At 42.1% G+C, this 19,047-nt stretch overlaps 1 protein-coding gene across 1 annotated transcript in view; it reads left to right on the top strand.

The window, feature by feature from the left end:
* The first annotated feature begins 3,205 nt into the window (after window positions 1–3,205).
* The window catches only part of dgkb (diacylglycerol kinase, beta), a 58,645-nt gene continuing 42,803 nt past the window's right edge, over window positions 3,206–19,047 (top strand). Inside the window, exons 1-7 of the mRNA XM_023980581.2 lie at window positions 3,206–3,658; window positions 8,454–8,579; window positions 12,581–12,657; window positions 13,016–13,036; window positions 13,146–13,293; window positions 13,974–14,123; window positions 15,862–15,911. Coding sequence (XP_023836349.1) covers window positions 8,510–8,579; window positions 12,581–12,657; window positions 13,016–13,036; window positions 13,146–13,293; window positions 13,974–14,123; window positions 15,862–15,911 — 516 coding nt within the window. The 5' untranslated portion in view covers window positions 3,206–3,658; window positions 8,454–8,509. The remainder of the gene's footprint in view (window positions 3,659–8,453; window positions 8,580–12,580; window positions 12,658–13,015; window positions 13,037–13,145; window positions 13,294–13,973; window positions 14,124–15,861; window positions 15,912–19,047) is intronic.

Here is a 19,047-nt window from a genome sequence, read left to right as displayed (position 1 = left end):
CTTCAACTGTATAGTTTATAGCTTTATCATATTGCTCTATATTTGCTAAGTAATAATATTGATTACTAAGCCCACAGGCTAAAGCCTCATCTGTGTGGTGGATGATCTACGGAAGACAAAACTCAATTATAGTGATGCTAAGATCAATAACGATTGTGTCAGGAAGTGGAMTGACGTAGGTCTAGTCTATGCCCTGGCTCATACTTTGCTTGAGTGACTATTCATCACCACGGCAACTGACTGTTTTCATTCATAGTTGGGATGACGTAAGCACGGCATGTTGATCGTATGCAATTTTATTAGCAGTTACGTAGTGGGGCTTTTATGTTGTTCAGCCGCCATTGTTTTGGTCTGCGTCACTGGATCCAGACATAGCATGGATGGGTGATGCGTGTGCGTGGATGCTCCCTCCAAAAAGAAGCCAGCCACTACCACCCTACTAAACTCAGCAAAAAAAGAAACGTCCCTTTTTCAGGACCCTGTCTTTCAGAGATAATTCATAAAAATCAAAATAACTTCACATTGTAAATGGTTTCCCATGCTTGTTCAATGAACCATAAACAATTAATGAACATGCACCTGTGGACACTAACAGCTTACAGATGGTAGGCAATTATGGTCACAGTTATGAAGACTTAGGACACTAAAGAGGCCTTTCTACTGACTCTGAAAAACACCAAAAGAAAGATGCCCAGGGTCCCTGTTCATCTGCGTGAACGTGCCTTAGGCATGTTGCGAGGAGGCATGAGGACTGCAGATGTGGCCAGGGCAAATTGCGATGTCCGTACTGTGAGACACCTAAGACAGCGCTACAGGGAGACAGGACGGACAGCTGATCATCCTCACAGTGGCAGCACAATGTTAAACAACACCTGCACAGGATCGGTACATCCAAACATCACACCTGCGGGACAGGTACAGGATGGCAACAACAACTGCCCAAGTTACACCAGGAACGCACAATCCCTCCATCAGTGCTCAGACTGTCCGCAATAGGCTGAGAGAGGCTGGACTGAGGGTTGTAGGCCTGTTGTAAAGCAAGTCCTCACCAGACATCACTGGCAACAACGCCGCCTATGGGCACAAACCCACCGTCGCTGGACCAGACAGGACTGGCAAAAAGTGCTCTTCACTGACGAGTCACGTTTTTGTCTCACCAGGGGTGATGATCGGATTCGCGTTTTTCGACGAAGGAATGAGCGTTACACTGAGGCCTGTACTCTGGAGTGGGATCAATTTGGAGGTGGAGGTCCGTCATGGTCTGGGGCGGTGTGTCAAAGCATCATCGGACTGAGCTTGTTGTCATTGCGGGCAATCTCAACGCTGTGCGTTACAGGGAAGACATCCTCCTCCCTCATGTGGTACCCTTCCTGCAGACTCATCCTGACATGACCCTCCAGCATGACAATGCCATCAGCCGTACTGCTCGTTCTCTGCGTGATTTCCTGAAAGACAGGAATATCAGTGTTCTGCCATTGGCCCAGCGAAGAGCCCGGATCTCAATCCCATTGAGCACGTCTGGGACCTGTTGGATCGGAGGGTGAGGGCTAGGGCCATTCCCCCCAGAAATGTCTGGGAACTTGCAGGTGCCTTGGTGGAAGAGTGGGGTAACATCTCACAGCAAGAACTGGCAAATCTGGTGCAGTCCATGAGGAGGAGATGCACTGCAGTACTTAATGCAGCTGGTGGCCACACCAGATACTGACTGTTACTTTTGATTTTGACCCCCTCTTTGTTTCCTGGACACATTATTCAATTTCTGTTAGTCACATGTCTGGAACTTGTTCAGTTTATGTTTCAGTTGTTGAATCTTGTTATGATCATACAAATATTTACACATGTTAAGTTTGCTGAAAATATATGCAGTTGACAGTGAGAGGACATTTCTTTTTTTGCTGAGTTTATATACAATAATTGCACAGTCATGGGTTAGCACTGACATACCCTGTATAGTAAATCCATATTCAATTTGAAACCTGGAGTGGAATATGACAAGTACATGTTCTTTATTGCTGATAAAATGTGATAAACAACTGCTAGGGAATSGTATGTTCTCTACGTCAATGTGATGCGCATTCTCCCAACCCCCGACTGTCACATGGGAGAAAATGTCAATACCTAGACTGGAGCCAGGCCCACTGGCAAACAACACAAATACCCTTGGCCTCGGTCGGCTAAAGACTGAGAGAGAGCCTGTAAGTGTTTCTGAAAACATAAACGGTATTGGCAGATTTGGCACATTGGTCAATGATTTCGCCTCTATTTTCACTCATCGTTTCAGGGATCTGATATTCAATTCAATACACTGAGACCTTAGTGTCAAATGAGACAGCCATTATTTGGAAGGTTGTGTGAAAGGTGTGGGGGCGATAGATAGCTGACTACGTGTAATCCGAGGCTGTTAAATGAATTGGTGGGTATTAGCTTTGGTCCAAATAGCAGAGTAGACTGCTGGGAGGCRTAGTGTTTTGTCCGACATGTTCTCTCTTTTGTAAGGCTGGTATATAACACCAGCAAGTTGTTCATTCTGTATGAGTAGAAATAATGTCGCTGCTTTTCAGCAATAGCTATTATTGTATTCATATGTTGTGTCCTTGGTGAACACATGTCGTCAAACTATAATATATTGTGGCTCTCCAGTCTTTTCCCTTTGCATTTCAGCTACAGCCATAGAAAACATGTACTGTATTTGAGGTATCTAAAATGTCAAGGGCCCTGCCTATCCTTTTTCCTATTGATTCTGAATGTAATTGGCCTTGGGCTGCTGTTAAATAGCCCTCCACAGCTGCAGCACCACAGTGATGAGAGAATATTACTCCTGATTCATGTCTGTTGAACACGACACCCCCTCCCCTAGACCCCCGGCCCCTGCCCCTTTCACATCCCATCAGTTCAATCAAGAGGTATTCCCACAGGTCGCCGCGGTTACCACCTGCCTGCTGAATGCTAATGGCGACACGCGCCACGGCAACGGGAGAGAGAGACCGAAAGAAAGAAAGTGAGGTAGAGGGAAAGCGTGAGAGAGTGGGAGAGAGAGTGAGGAAGAGAGAGAGGGAGGGAGAGAGAGAGTGGGAGAGTGGGAGAGAGAGAGAGAGAGAGAGAGCGGGAGAGAGAGCGCGGGAGCTCAGGACATCAGCCTCACCAGGGAATAGAGGGGGAGCAGAAAGAGGAGGAGAGGAGGGATAAGGGTGACGTAAGCAGTGAGTATGAGAACTGATTATCATTGCGGACAAGCGGAGATCGTTCTGTGCTTTTTATCACTCTCTCCCTCTCTCTCTCACTCACACACACACACTCACCCTTTTTCTATTGGAGTTTCTATCCTCTATCCTGCTTCTGAACAAGCACACACTTAGACACACAAACACACACAAACACAGCCACACACAGATACTCTTACACACACAGCAGAGAGGGGGGGTCTAACACACACACACTCACAAACACACACACTCACATACACACCATCTGATGACAAACCTACGCTCTCCTCCAGTACATTCAGCGGGGACATGATGTGAGTGAGTGTGTGTATTTGTATGTGAGCGTGTGAGAAAGAGCAAGATGCGTGTGTGTGAGAGTGTGTAAGCGTCATCTGTAAACATCTGTCTGGAAGACTACTCCCTGCTCCCGGCAGTTTGCCTTGGCTATCCAGCAGGTGAGTATCATCTTGATACTGCATTCTATTCTTTGTCCGTTCATTGACTGTATGTGAGTGTGTATATAGTGTGTGTGTGTAATGTAGTGGGTGTATTTGTTAATGTGTAGTGTAAGCTACTCTCTAGTTGTATCGCTGGTGTCTCTTGCAGTAGAATCCTCTACCGGGCGTGATATAACCAATGAATTCATTGATAGATACAGAGATTAAGAGAGAGGAGGACAGCAACAGTGTTTGATAACCTACTGTTGCACCACTGGAAATGAATCAAGCCTATCAGTATCACAGTGCTGCTACTATAGATACTGTACACTGCTCGTGGAATTAGACTCGCAGCATTGAGAAATGTGCTAAAGGGTTGAAATACTGCTGTGCTAATGTCGTTGCAGTTCTATGGACATTATGATGAGGATATGTGCATTATACTGTATGTATACCAGTGGAGGCTGGTGGGAGGAGCTATAGGAGGACGGGCTCATTGTAATGGAATGGAATGGACTAAATGGAAGGGAGTCAAACGTGGTTTCCATATGTTTTATGTGTTTGATACCGTTCCATTTATTCCATTCCAGCCATTACGTTGAGCCCGTCCTCCTATAGCTCCTCCCACCAGCCTCCACTGATGTAAACGGATTATAAACAATAGAGAATGAGAATCATTTTGAGAATGTTTCTTTTCTGTGTATCTAACACTCATATAGGGAATGGATTGTAAATGTGAATTACAAGACAAATATAACAACTAGTATTTATCATAGCAATAAGTATAAGTCCTAGAGAGGGATTGCAGAGTAGCGATATGTATTTGTCACACAAGCAATAGATCAAAGATTATGGGAGGGAGTACAATGCCTATAGCGATTCGATTGACTACTGTGATTTTTCGCAGTCTAAATAGCATAATAATGCATACATGGCACCACATTATGGTCTATTTAGCCACAGATGCTGAATGTATTTCAGAGATATACAGTATATTCTTCTTCAGTCATCTGTCTATACTGTACAATTGCATCGATAATGTATATAGAGTGCATTCGGAAAGTATTCAGACCCCTTTACTTTTCCCACATTTTATTACACTACAGCCTTATTCTAAAATTGATTTACACACAATAACCCATAATGGAAATTTTTGCACATTTATAAAAAATAAAACAATTGAAATATCACATTTACATAAGTATTCAGATCCTTTACTCAGTACTTTGTTGAAGCAAAGCTATCATTCGCTATCATCCAGAAGGCGAGGTCAGTACAGGTGCGCCAAAGCTGGGACCGAGAGACTGAAAAACAGCTTCTATCTCAAGGCCATCAGACTGTTAAACAGCCATCACTAGCACAGAGAGGCTGCTGCCTATAGGCATAGACTAGAAATCACTGGCCACTTTAAGGAATGGAACACTAGGCACTTTAATAATGTTTACCTATCTGGTATTACTCATCTCATATGTATATACGGTATTCTCTACTATTCTACGGCATCTTATTCACTTAATAATGTTTACATATCTTGCATTACTCATCTCATATATATATACTGTATTCTATACTATTCACGGTATCTTAGTCACTTAATGTTTACATATCTTGCATTACTCATCTCATATGTATATACTGTTTTCTATACTATTCTACTGTATCTTAGTCCGTTCCACTCTGACATCGCTCGTCTGTATGTATATAGTCTTAATTCATTACTACTTGGATTTGTGTGTATTGGGTATATGTTGTGAAATTGGTTAGATATTACTTGTTAGATATTACTGCACTGTCGGAGCTAGAAGCACAAGCATTTCGCTACACCCACAATGACATCTGCTAATCACTTGTATGTGACCAATCACATTTGATTTGATTTGATTTGAAGCACCTAGCCTCAAGTCTAATTGGGTATGACACTACAAGCTTGGCACACCTGTATTTGGGGAGTTTCTCCCATTTTTCTCTGCAGATCCTCTCAAGCCTTGTCAGGTTGGATGGGGAGCGTYGCTGCACAGCTATTTTCAGRTCTCTCCAGAGATCTTAGATCGGGTTCAAATCCGGGCTCTGGCTGGGCCAGTCAAGGACATTCAGAGACTTGTCCCGAAGCCACTCGTCTTGGCTCTGTGCTTAGGGTCGTTGTCCTGTTGAAAGGTGAACCTTCGCCCCAGTCTGAGGTCCTGAGAGCTCTGGAGCAGGTTTTCATCAAGGACATCGTCCATCTTTCCCTCGATGCTGACTAGTCTTCCAGTCCCTGCCGCTGAAAAACATCCCCACTGCATGATGCTGCCACCATACCTGGATGGTGCCAGGTTTCCTCCAAACGTGACGCTTAACATTGAGGCCAAAGATTTCAATCTTGGTTTCATCAGACCAGAGAATCTTGTTTCTCGTGGTCTGAGAGTMCTTTAGGTGCCTTTTTGCAAACTCCAAGCAGGCTGTCATGTGCCTTTTACTGAGGAGTGGCTTCCGTCTGGCCACTCTACCATAAAGGCCTGATTGGTGGAATGCTGGAGAGATTATTGACCTTCTGGAAGGTTCTCCCTTCTCCACAGAGGAACTCTGGAGCTCTGTCAAAGTTACCATCGGGTTCTTGGTCACCTCTCTGACCAAGGTCCTTCTCCCCTGATTGCTCAGTTTGGCCGGGCGGCCAGCTCTAGGAATAGTCTTGGTTCCAAACTTCTTCCTTTTAAGAAATGATGGAGGCCACTGTGTTCTTGGGGACCTTCAATGCTGCAGACATTTTTTGGTACCCTTCCCCAGATCTGTGCCTCGACACAATCTTGTCTCTGAGCTCTACGGACAATTCCTTCAACCTCATGGCTTGGTTTTTGCTCTGACATGCACTATCAACTGTGGGACCTTTATATAGACAGGTGTATGCCTTTCCAAATCATGTCCAATCAACTGAATTTACCACAGGTGGACTCAAATCAAGTTATRGAAACATCTCAAGGATGATCAATGGAAACAGGATGCAGCTGAGCTTTATTTCGAGTCTCATAGCAAAGGATCTGAATACATGCCTTATTTATCATAAAAACCTGTTTTAATTTTGTCATTATGGGGTATACATTGATGAGAAAAATTATAATTTATTCATTTTAGAATAAGGCTGTAACGTAACAAAATGTGGAAAAAGGGAAGGGTTCTGAATACTTTCCGAATGCACCGTACGTGTCCATGCATATTCAAGTGTCTCAGGGGTTCCTTAAGGTTAGACATACTATGGGTATGTTCAGGACATCCACATACAAACTATGCCCGTACACAGATACACATATATGCGCAGACACACACAYGCACGCACACACGCATGCACTCATACTAGTACACACACGGATGATTCCATGCCAGCTCTTTCATTAGGAAATAGTTGTGAACTGAGGGGGGAAAATACTGTCACATGCACTTGTTGCTGTGAAGTTTTATAATTGGTCAGAGGGAATTGGGTCATAAAGGAAGGAAGCTGGCTCTGAGACTAACACAGGTGCATTAAGAGAGCAGGGAGCAGTGGAACATTCAGCTTCAGTAGTCCACAGAACACAATACTCTAGGCTATATACTGTAGCAACCGACTACCCCAAAATACTCATGCACACACACACTCACACATTTTTTATTTCCCTTACATGAATGTGTAATGCTTTTTGAACCCTTCTCAGTAGTTACAGTAGTTACAATGTAGAACGGATTAAGTTTACAGTAAGCATATCTTGTTTTGTGTGTGTGTGTGTGTGTGTGTGTGTGTGTGTGTGTGTGTGTGTGTGTGTGTGTGTGTGTGTGTGTGTGTGTGTGTGTGTGTGTGTGTGTGTGTTGGTGGGGGGGGGCTCTACAGCAAGGGAAAAGTGGCATAACATCCCCTCTTTTCTGACACTGTCCAATCTTCTGTCACCATGGCATTGTCCATAATCAGTGATGCCAGCTGGCTGTCCCCTGGCAGCCGGCCCATCATTCTGTTGTTGTCAACAGGACACGCAGCAGTCCTGGACAATCATGACTTAAACTCTTACATGTCCCTTATACTGTCTGTCATAAATGCTTCTTTACACATAAACTAAATGTTGTCCTAGGTACAGCTGTAGGATCTTAATTTGAGCCAGTTTGCTAAAGCAGGCAACAGGAAATGTGAATTATAATTAATGGACATTTTTGTAGGGGTTGATATATTTCTTGTAAGGGAAAACAAAGTCTGAAATTTCAGCATTTTTAAACCTCAATTACAATACATGTTTTAAATGTCCTGCATTGCAGGAAAGCTCTCCTGCAACAGGGTGATCAAATTAAGCTCCTACATCTGTAAGTAAGACATATGTCAAATAATGCAGTGAGTTGGTGAGTTCATGTTGGACATTGACATGCCAGTTAGAAAATTACTAGCTAGCTATAGCACATATTGCTGGATAGGACATGGTTGCATTAGCTTGGCTGTCAGTCATACCAAGATTAATGTACTTGTCTGATGTAATACTTATGATAGCATGAAAAATGATTGATTAGGGGATTCAGTAAGTATTATGAATCAAACAAGTCCCTAGCCTCAGTCTCTAATTGACTGACAGACTGACTGATATACTTTTTGGTTACAGATGGACATAAGCATTTCTTGGTTTCTCCTAAACTAAACTATACTATACTATACTATACTATAGCAATGTAATGATGTGAGGATCAATATACAATAATGTTATGCAATTTTATGACCAGTGATGATGGAATGAATGTCAGAACCCAAACCAAATATCTTTCTGTTAACAGCCTGCCACAAGAGACTATAATGAGGCCTAACAACTTTTTCTATGTTCTGTTCCAGAGAGTGGACTGTTGGCTGATAGTTTGGGGATGTGAGGGAGAAGAGGACTCATCACAATGACCAACCAGGACAAGTGGGTCACTCTGACCCCAGCTGAATTCTCCCTTCTGCAGGAGTACGCTCAATGTAAGTCNGGAGTACGCTCAATGTAAGTCTGTGTCTCTGACAGTGGGTGTGAGTGTGTGAGCGTTTGTGTGTGTGTGTGTGTGTGTGTGTGTGTGTGTGTGTGTGTGTGTGTGTGTGCGTGCGTGCGTGCGCGTGCGTGCGCGTGTGTGTGCACGTGTACACCGCCACTTTACGCTCGCAATCAAGTTTAAACTTCATTGAAAATTGAATCTAGTCAGGTATAAAATGTGACACTGGATTAGTAAACTGCTGTTGATCCCATCTCAGGAGTATGTCCTGATCCACCTCATACAGAGAGAGATTTTACCTACTGCTTGACTATGGCAGGATAACAGAGCCCAGTTACTGTAATGGTGACTGCTTAAGAGCAGAGAATGTCTCCATGCACTGGCACTGCGTTACGAAACCCAGCCTAATCCAACTTGATTTGGTGTAAAGCTCAAACAGTACAAAACCCCCTCTTTCTCTGATGACTTGGAATCATCCATATGTCTGTAATCTGTTATTGGAGCCCCTTGCTGATTTTGCAGAAATACCAGCTCAAGCATTACATCTGTCTGGTGCTCTGGTGCTGTTTATGTTAAAACATGATCAATCATAACACAAAAGCATCCCCTGCAGGCCAAAGAGCGTTATGAACGTCTTGAAGTTATTTTCAAGAATGTTACTGCAAGTATTCAGGTTTTCGGGAAATGAAAAATTTGACTGTGCATGTTTTGAGATAGATATTTTTTCTTGCCTTCAGTGGGAATAGTGAGAAACACTGAAACTTTTCTTGCATTGGTTGTTTCCAGGATAACAATTAGGTTTAGTATCATTACTATTTTCTATATTTATTATATTTTGGTTTTAAAATGGTTTTCGGAAAAAGGAAGGATTCTCAAAAGACTTCCCACATATCCACAACAATAAGAACTTCATCTCAGTGTGTTAGAGAAGACTAAAACAACAGAGCTAGTTTGAGCAGCAATAAGGACCCTAAATCTATATAGCGTCTTGACTGGAGGTTATTTTATTAGATATTCACAGACCTCAGTCCAAATCTAAATAATTAATGCTTTTTGCTTGAGATCTCTTCTGCAGGCAAAGGGTTTCACTTGGCCATGACATCTCTCTCGTTAATTGCTCTACACGTCTTGACAACATTGTTTCGCCAACTGTAAGCAGCTCTCCAGCCTTTACTGTCTCTGATTGGGATCGATTTTTCTTCTTCTGAAATGTTTACCAGGGGCGCAACTTTGGTTTTAGAAGTGGGGGGGACATAAGATCAGATTTAATATTGCAGTTAGATTGTGGCTTCCATCAATGTAATTCCCTGCATCATTTCCAATCCCCCATGTATTTTTTCTAAATATTTTCCATAAATGTATATATATATTTACCCAAAAAATATATGGGGATTGGAAATGATGCAGACAATTACATTGATGGAAGCCACAATCTATCTGCAATATTAAAGCTGATCTACCACCTAAAAAAAATCCAGCTCCACTATAATGTCGAAAGTCTGAGAAGAGACAGGGTACGGGACCGGGGGTAAATGAGAAAGAGTGAGGGACAGTGTGTGATAGAGAGATTTGGATAATCGTGTTTCAAATTGGCTCACAGCTAGTCATTATGCTCCCTGTGCAGCGAAAGGTTATAAAATATCCCATTCTCCGAGGTGCAACAATGGACCTTCTGCTGTTTCCACTTCTCCCTCCCTCCTTTTCAGTCCCTCCAGCTCACTTTATCCCCCCCTCTTCTCATTAAAAGGTGAAATGAGCTCTATTGCACACTTTCCTCACTTCACATACTGCGATGACTAATACATTCTAAACATACATACATACATACATACATACAGTTGAAGTCAGAAGTTTACATACACCTTAGTCAAATACATTTAAACTCAGTTTTTCACAATTCCTGACATTTAATCTTAGTAAAATTCCCTGTCTTAGGTCAGTTAGGATCACACTTTATTTAAAAAATGTGAAAGTCAGAATAATAGTAGAGAGAATGATTTATTTCAGCTTTTATTTCTTTCATCACATTCCCAGTGGGTCAGAAAGTTTTACATACGCTCAATTAATATTTGGTAGCATTGCCTTTAAATTGTTTAACTTGGGTCAAATGTTTCGGTTAGCCTTCCACAAGCTTCCCACAAAAGTTGGGTGAATTTTGGCCCATTCCTCCTGACAGAGCTGGTGTAACTGAGTCAGTTTGTAGGCCTCCTTGCTCGGCGCACGGCTTTTTCAGTTCTGCCCACAAAGTTTCTATAGCGTTGAGGTCAGGGCTTTGTGATGGCCACTCCAATACCTTGACTTTGTTGTCTTTAAGCCATTTTCCACAACTTTGGAAGTATGCTTTGGGTCATTGTCCATTTGGAAGACCCTTTGCGACCAAGCCTTAACTTCCTGACTGATGTCTTGAGATGTTGCTTCTAATATATCAACATTAATTTCCATCCTCATGATGCCATCTATTTTGTGAAGAGCACCAGTCCCTCCTGCAGCAAGCAAACCCCCACAACATGATGCTGCCACCCCCATGCTTCACGGTTGGGATGGTGTTCTTCAGCTTGCAACCTCACCCTTTTTCCTCCAAACATAACGATGGTCATTATGGCCAAATAGTTCTATTTTTGTTTCATCCGACCAGAGGACATTTCTCCAAAAGTACAATCTTTGTCCCCATGTGCAGTTGCAAACCGTAGTCTGGCTTTTTTATGGCGGTTTTGGAGCAGTGGCTTCTTCCTTGCTGTGCGACCTTTTCAGGTTATGTCGATATAGGACTCGTTTTACTGTGGATATAGATACTTTTGTACCTGTTTCCTTCGGCATCTTCACAAGGTCCTTGCTGTTGTTCTGGATTGATTTGCACTTTTCGCACCAAAGTACGTTCATCTCTAGGAGACAGAACGCGTCTCCTTCCTGAGCGGTATGACGGCTGCATGGTCCCATGGTGTTTATACTTGCGTACTGTTGTTTGTACAGATGAACGTGGTACCTTCAGGCGTTTGGTAATTGCTCCCAAGGATGAACCAGACTTGTGGAGGTCTACAATTTTTTTTTTCTGAGGTCTTGGCTGATATCATTTGATTTTCCCATGATGTCAAGCAAAGAGGCACTGATCTGAAGGTAGGCCTTGAAATACATCCACAGGTACACCTCCAATTGACTCAAATTATGTCAATTAGTCTATCTGAARCTTCTAAAGCCATGACATAATTTTCTGGAATTTCCCAAGCTGTTTAAAGGCACAGTCAATTTAGTGATGTAAACTTCTGACCCACTGGAATTGTGATACAGTGAGTTATAAGTGAAATATTCTGTCTGTAAACAATTTTGGGAAATATTACTTGTGTCATCCACAAAGTAGATGTCCTAACTGACTTGCCAAAACTRTAGTTTGTTAACAAGAAGTTTGTGGAGTGGTTGAAAACAAGTTTTAATGATTCCAACCTAAGTGTATGTAAACTTCCGACTTCAACTGTACATACCATATTCAGACAAATAAATACAGAAAACAAAGAAACAGAAGTCACTTGAACCCAGTCTGACACAAAGAGAAGATTCATACGGTAGACAAGCCTATACACAATCTATATACACACACCATTGTCCACTACAAATACCATAATGGAAGAGCTAGAATAATATAATAAAACAATGTCTACACCAGGGGCCCAAATGGACCAGTCCTGCCARGACACTCCTGGGGCTAAACTCCCATAGTTTGAAAATACAGGAAGAGATCTTGACAGGAACCAGACCAAATGGACCAGGCAGAGGAGTCTAACCTGCTACCCATTCCAGAGTCTGGTGATTCCCCCTGTGATTTCGATGCGGTCTGGTGGGTGTCAGATCTGATTTCTCCTGAGTTGTAGACTGAACCTTTTTAAAGACTCTTAGATGAGATCTCGCAGTGGGATCTCCCTTCACGGACATGATGATATCAATTGCTATTTAATGGGAAGTCTTTATGGTTATAACATGTGCGGAATGTTTTTCTTTTAGACTCAACCAAGAAGCTGAAAGATGTGCTGCAGGAGTTCCATGGAGATGGAGTGTTGGCGAAATATAACCCAGAGGAGGTAGTCTTTCTTTCCACAAGACACTGTTCTGGTAGTGATGTGGCATCATTAGCATTGCATGAACCATTGCAGAATTACTGTGAGGCTTCTTCGTAATGTAGAACACTACCATCACTTCAGACTTGCTACCAATTCTTGGTCATTTTGATATCAACAACATTCAACAATGTTATCAGTCTATATTCACCTCAAACCAATATCTTTGTACGTTTTGGCATTTGAAATGAAGAGGCACTACTTACTTTGGTTATAGAGGGGATGCTGAAAATGTCACACCAGCTTTTCAGGATATGAGTAACTGACTTTTTTAAAGTTTGATTTATTGAGATGCCCAATGTCTTTATTCAATGCTGCATAGAAGCAAGACATACTCAATCAGGTAATGTAATTCCTTGTTCTCCCAGGCATGATATGGTAATGATATGGTTATTAAATCTCCCCTCATGGGAATTATACCAACCAGGATCATGTTCTGTGTCTTGTTTCAGGAGATTGACTTTGAAGGCTTCAAGGTCTTCATGCAGACGTTTCTGGAGAGCGAGCTGGCGGAGGAGTTCTGTCAACACCTCTTCTTATCATTCAGTAACAAGGGACCAAAACCCAGCCCCTCTTYCATAGACAAGCCCAGAGTTACTGGTAAGACCCTGCACTTCAGCTATAACCTTCAGATGATGTCCCTAAGAGGCAAAGTAGCTTTTATATTGTCTGTGTGCGCTGTTACTGAATTTCTAAAGCTACTTTGCCCCTTAAGGACCACCGCACCTTCACTTCAGACACAAACAAAGCAACAGATCAAGAAGGCATAGAAACTATTACCTCAGCAGCAGACAAACAATCTTTCTAACATCAAATAAAAGCCTAAAGTTGTTTAGGTCTGCTTTAGTTTGTACTCCTACCACAAAGAGCAGTGTCACTGGGTGATACTGTTGTAATTGGTTCAGTATTGTTAACTCTGTCGTCAGACCACCCCAGATTGCCTTGTTGTCGTGGACTGTAGCTTACAGGCAAGTCATTGAGTGCAGCATTTGTAGCATCAGCTTGTACTTTTTCACAAAATGTCCAAACTGTACGTGTCCTGAGGTACTAACTACAATCTTCACAAACTAAAACTTTGCTGTCTAGTCAACATTTACTACCGTAATATTGGCAAAAACTACACCTATATATCATCTGCAATCAATTTCACAACATGAATTTCGATTTATTGGTAGACAGTTTGAAAGACAGTTTGAGGTTGACATTAGAGGCATAAGCTCAGCAATGATCATAACCGGCCTACATTTTAACCTTCTTCTCTGGCCTTCTTCTCTCTGCAGGCCTCAAGTTGATCAAAGGGAACTCGACCCCTCTGAAGGTGCCCCCTCTACCCAGGACTCTGCCCAGACCTCTAGGCATGGTTCAACTGAAGGACATCGTCTGCTACCTCTCACTGCTGGAGGGTGGCCGACCCGAGGACAAATTGGAGTGTGAGGACTAATTATTATTTTTCCTCTGAAAGGGGAATATACTGGAGCTCCTTTGGCTATAAAGCAGAATTGGGATTTACAGAAAAATAATATTATTTTGGGGTTTACCCATGAGAATAATGACATTTGTGTACCGTAAATACAAACACTCATAGCCAAACAAGTTAGAGCTTCATCCCAATACACTGCTATATATTTCCCATTACCTAAGCAGGAGCAGCAGGTTACCCTTTTCACTGTAGTCTACTTGAATCATTATGTTTACTGAAAGCCCTTATTAGCGTTGCCATGGTATCTCTTTATTCTACTTAAACTTTAGATGTGTACTTATTTATTTATGACATTATATTAGATAATTGAACATCAGACTTTTTATGTGTTCTTATAATTCTCATCCAACTGCTGAATAATTGAAGAGCAGAGCCGTTCATAAAAAATTAAGTGTTTTAATAATTTAGCAGGTCTGGCCCAGGGAGCACATCATTGGTTTAGCCTTGGATGCTACAGTATCTCTCCTTGTAGAGAATCCCACTCTACCCCACCTTCCGTCTAGCCTCGCTGATGTTTTGGGGTGCTAAACAGGGCCCTCTGCTGGTTCTTCTAAGAATGACTGGTTTCAATTTAAACTTACAGTGCATTCACTTTAGCTGCTATATCTGTAGGTCTACATACGTTGCGCAAAGTCAGGGAATGCATGGCAAAAAGAGAAACATCGAAAAGTGAGTATTGATCATCATCAGCAGCAAGCTAAATTCCCTAGGTTCTGTATGACTGAGGAAATATACCCTATGTCACTACAGTGGATTCAGTAAAAGTTACTGCAACTAGTACTAGTTCCGCTTTGAAGAGCAGGTGAGTACAACGACAGATAACAGTCTTTATACTGTAAGTTCATATGGTTAGACAACTTAGCTCTATGCTTTTTTTGAGTGACTCGACTGTATGCTATTCCTCCCRTCTCTCTACACACCATCACCTTCCTGTGGCCACGTTGGATTACCACCACAAACACCTTCCCAGCTCCAGCAGAGTTCCCAATCCTCCAGGCATCTACCTCACTTCCCCTTCCTCCTGACCGCACCACAGCAGGAAGCTGTCAATTAGCTCCTAATTAGTGTCTGACAAACAGCAGCTTGACGTCAACCCCATATGAAATGAACAACCCCCCTCTTCGAGTCCTTAGTGAACTCACCGGCTCACCCTCCTCAATCTAGCTGGGTTTGTCACGAGCCGCACCACTACTGATATTGGGGGAGGGGGTAGCGTCTTGCTGAGACTGGGCTAAAAACACTTTTCCACGTATTGGGAACAGCCATTAGTATGTAAATTACTTGGGGCAGAGGAGAGTGTTGTCATGATTATATTACTATAGAACTGGTGTGTGTGTGTGTGTATCTCTGTCAGTCACTCTTGTATTGGATAGCCAATCACTGTTCTGGTGAAGGAGCTGTCTGTTTCCATGGTGATGGTGTTGAGTGGTGGCTGGGGGCTAGTGGAGGAACCAATCAGACTTCAACACTGAGATGCTAAGAACACTTTTATGTGGGGAAACATTGCTTTGAATTGATGGGAGTGCAATAGCTGATTGTACCCTTAAAAACTAAAGGAAGTTTTAGTTCTTCAACATAGTAAAGTGTATCCATGAAACTAAATTGGTAGTAAAAATGTGTCTCAATGACATCTATTGCATCTCAAACACCAATTGATACTCATAAATGTTTGATCTCTTTCTTCACAGTTATGTTTCGTCTCTATGATACAGATGGGAATGGGTCTCTGGATAGTTCGGTAATCATTTTTCCCTCTTCATACGTATTCAAAAAAATGCCAAACAAATTGTTTGAACACAGCCTTACATGAAACATCATCTTTGTTATTTGCTAAAGCCTATACCAGAGCCATGTTTGGTTCTGTCCTATACACGCCATGTTATTTACTGTACTGAAAAATGATTGCTGCTGCAACCTGAACTCAAGGGTAGATTTAACATAGTAAATGGAAATCCGTGACACTCCAATTAGAATGATATGTTACGTATGGTACGTATTAATTTGTGGATGTATGTCATCCATTTTGCATGATATGTTACACATTTGCAAAACGTGTGATATGTTACGAATTCCAATTTGTTGTGGTTACCATTAGCTAGGTGGCTAACGCTAACTTTAGCTAGGCTAGGGTGACCAGATTTCTGAAATAAAAACCGGGGACATTTCCAGTTCGACAGTCAATATATCATTAAAATATCCAATGTTATTATCTATGAAATTAAAAAGGGGGACAATTCCGGTTTCATGTATTTAGTCTAACAGGCACACTGTGATAGAGAAAACAACTATATTACAGAAACACTACAGACAAGACAGAACTGTCCGATCTGAACAGCCATTCCTGGTCCTGGTAGTCTGGGTAGAATACGAGCAGAAGAAAACATGAGCAAAATTGAAAAAACAGACAATAGTATATGTGAAATACTTAACAACATAATAAAGAAATAAAATGATGATGAGATTGGTAACTACATAATATACTTATACCAACCTAATCTGTATATTTCTCAGAAGAAGGTATTTTCTTCAGGATTGCTCTGTCTTTGGCCAGCTTCTCCATGAACTCCTGGCGCAGGGGAGGTTGAAGTTTGTCTTCACAATAAGCATGGCCTTGATGGTAGGAACAGTGAACCTATTTCTTGCTGCTGTCCATATACCATTCATTTGGGAGAACACTCTCTCGACTGGTGCATTACTTCCAGGTAAGCACATGACAACAGACGCTAATCTAGCCAGGTTAGTGTGTGGGATGTCRTYCTCTTTGAAGTGGGTAACCACCGTGCTCCATCTCTGACTAAGCGKWGTCTCAGATGTTTTCCATTCTTCAAGCGATCCYCCCTTTAGGAACTCTTGCAGGCCAGTAACCTCGTCAAACAATGCATCCTCATTGATGGTCACATTGGGGCATTTTTCCTGCAGTGTGCCTGCTGCCTTCTGGATCTCTTCATGCTGAGGTTGCCTTTTTAACAGGAGACAATGTACATCTTTTAGGTTATCTGTGTGCTTTCCCCATGCTTGCAAGTAGTTCACAGCCGTAGTGAAGAACGATTGGGATGTTTTGAGAAAGCTCTCCTTAGACTTTGCTTAATTTTCCTCTAGCTCTCTCAGAAGTCCTCTGACCAAAACTGGAATGAAGTTCTCATCACATCTTGCAGTCAATTTTGCCTCAACGTTTCTCAGRATTGCAGCTGACTCCACAACACAGCGGTCCTGGCCTYCAAGCATCTTGAYCGTGTCACTGAATACRGTCARGTTTCCATGGRCAAAGGCCAGSCAAAGTTCAGTCAGTGGATCTTCGAACATTGTTCGCAGGACAACAGGGCATTTGTCTTCAGAAAKAAAARAGGATTTCAATGGCACRTACMTTTTCAGCACTCTKTCTAGAGCAGGGAGCATGGACAGCCAGCGAACATTGCTGTGTCCTAAAATGTTATGGTACTCCTGGCCAACAAACTCACAAAAGCTCTTCAGTCTTTCTACTCTGACGGTGAAAATATGAAAATATCTTTGTGAGCAGGTACTCAACATCAAGGGGAATCATATCCAAAGCTGTTCTGGCCGTGTTATGAATGATGTGGGCAGGACAACCTAAACCAATCACCTCCCGCAGCAGAGCATTTTTAACTTCCGGTATGGACATTGACCCTCCCCAGCCTATTCAGTCCTCCAAAGTTGGTATTTGTGTTGTYGGCAGAGAATGCCACGACTTTGTTTTCCAGGTAAAAAATTGGGATGACCACTAGGACCTCAACTGCAATTTCCTCTGCTGTTCCCCTTTCAATTCAACAAAACCAAGCAGTTTTGTTTCCACAGATGTGCTGCCATCATATATCTTACAATATCTGACTACTATTAGCAGCAGCTTTACATGTCCATGATTGGACGCATCAATGGACAGGGACACAAATTCAACCTGGTCTAGGTCCTGTGTTACCAAAGTAGTTGCCCATGGTGCTAACACGTTACTCACTATGGCTTCACATTTTGTCCTAGCACATGTAAACTTTGACTCATAAAGCTTCCGTGTCAGTTGTGCTGTGCAGTCCATAGATCTGTAACTATGATTGTGTCGCATAGTGTGGTATGCAAAGACACCCTCCTGCACAACTAAATCATATTCTTCTTGGGAAGGTTCTACCTTCTTGAAGAATGTGGTGACAGAGGGCATACCAACACAGGCAATCAGAGAGGCCTTATTCTTTTTCGTCTGTTGATGTTCTACCACTGCCGTTCTTCCCCCGCTGCCAATTGAAAGAGATGAATTACAAAGGGTGCAGTGAACCATTCTATCGTCTTGACCTGAGCGTATAAATGGAAATTCTCTCATCATGTTGTCATTAAAATGACATTTCCGTTTCTTGGAAACAGTCATTGTACCTCCTCTGTCTGCTCTTCTTCACTCTCCTTGTGTCACTCTTCTTACTCTCTTAAATTTTTCTTCTACTCCAATCTTTCTCCTCCTCTTTTCTTCACTCGTCTTCCTTATCTTTCTTCCTTTCCTTCTCTTTACCTTTCCACCTCACTCTTCTACACTCTCCTCGCTTCACTCTTTTTACTCCCTTCATTTTTCATTCTCACTCTCTTCTCCTTCCTCTCCAATCTTTAATAATAAATAGTACACTATTAGATCAAATACTTTGGTTAACAGATTCCCATTGCTTGCCTCATTTTTGTATTTTATCTTAAAAACATTGTTTGGAATAATACATTGGCAGGCTCTGTAACCATATCTTTACCTTTCCTCCTCTGTCTCCTTCACTCTTCTTCCTATCCAGTCTTCCTCCTCTCCTTCCTCTCCACTCTCTAACAGAAAACATTATGCTAATGTTGTCCATGAAAATTTCTAAATATATTTTCACAATACTTATTATAAT

The sequence above is a fragment of the Salvelinus sp. IW2-2015 genome, linkage group LG35 (assembly GCF_002910315.2).
Source record: "Salvelinus sp. IW2-2015 linkage group LG35, ASM291031v2, whole genome shotgun sequence".
NCBI lineage: Eukaryota > Metazoa > Chordata > Actinopteri > Salmoniformes > Salmonidae > Salvelinus > Salvelinus sp. IW2-2015.
This window is presented reverse-complemented; position numbering and strand designations above follow the sequence as displayed.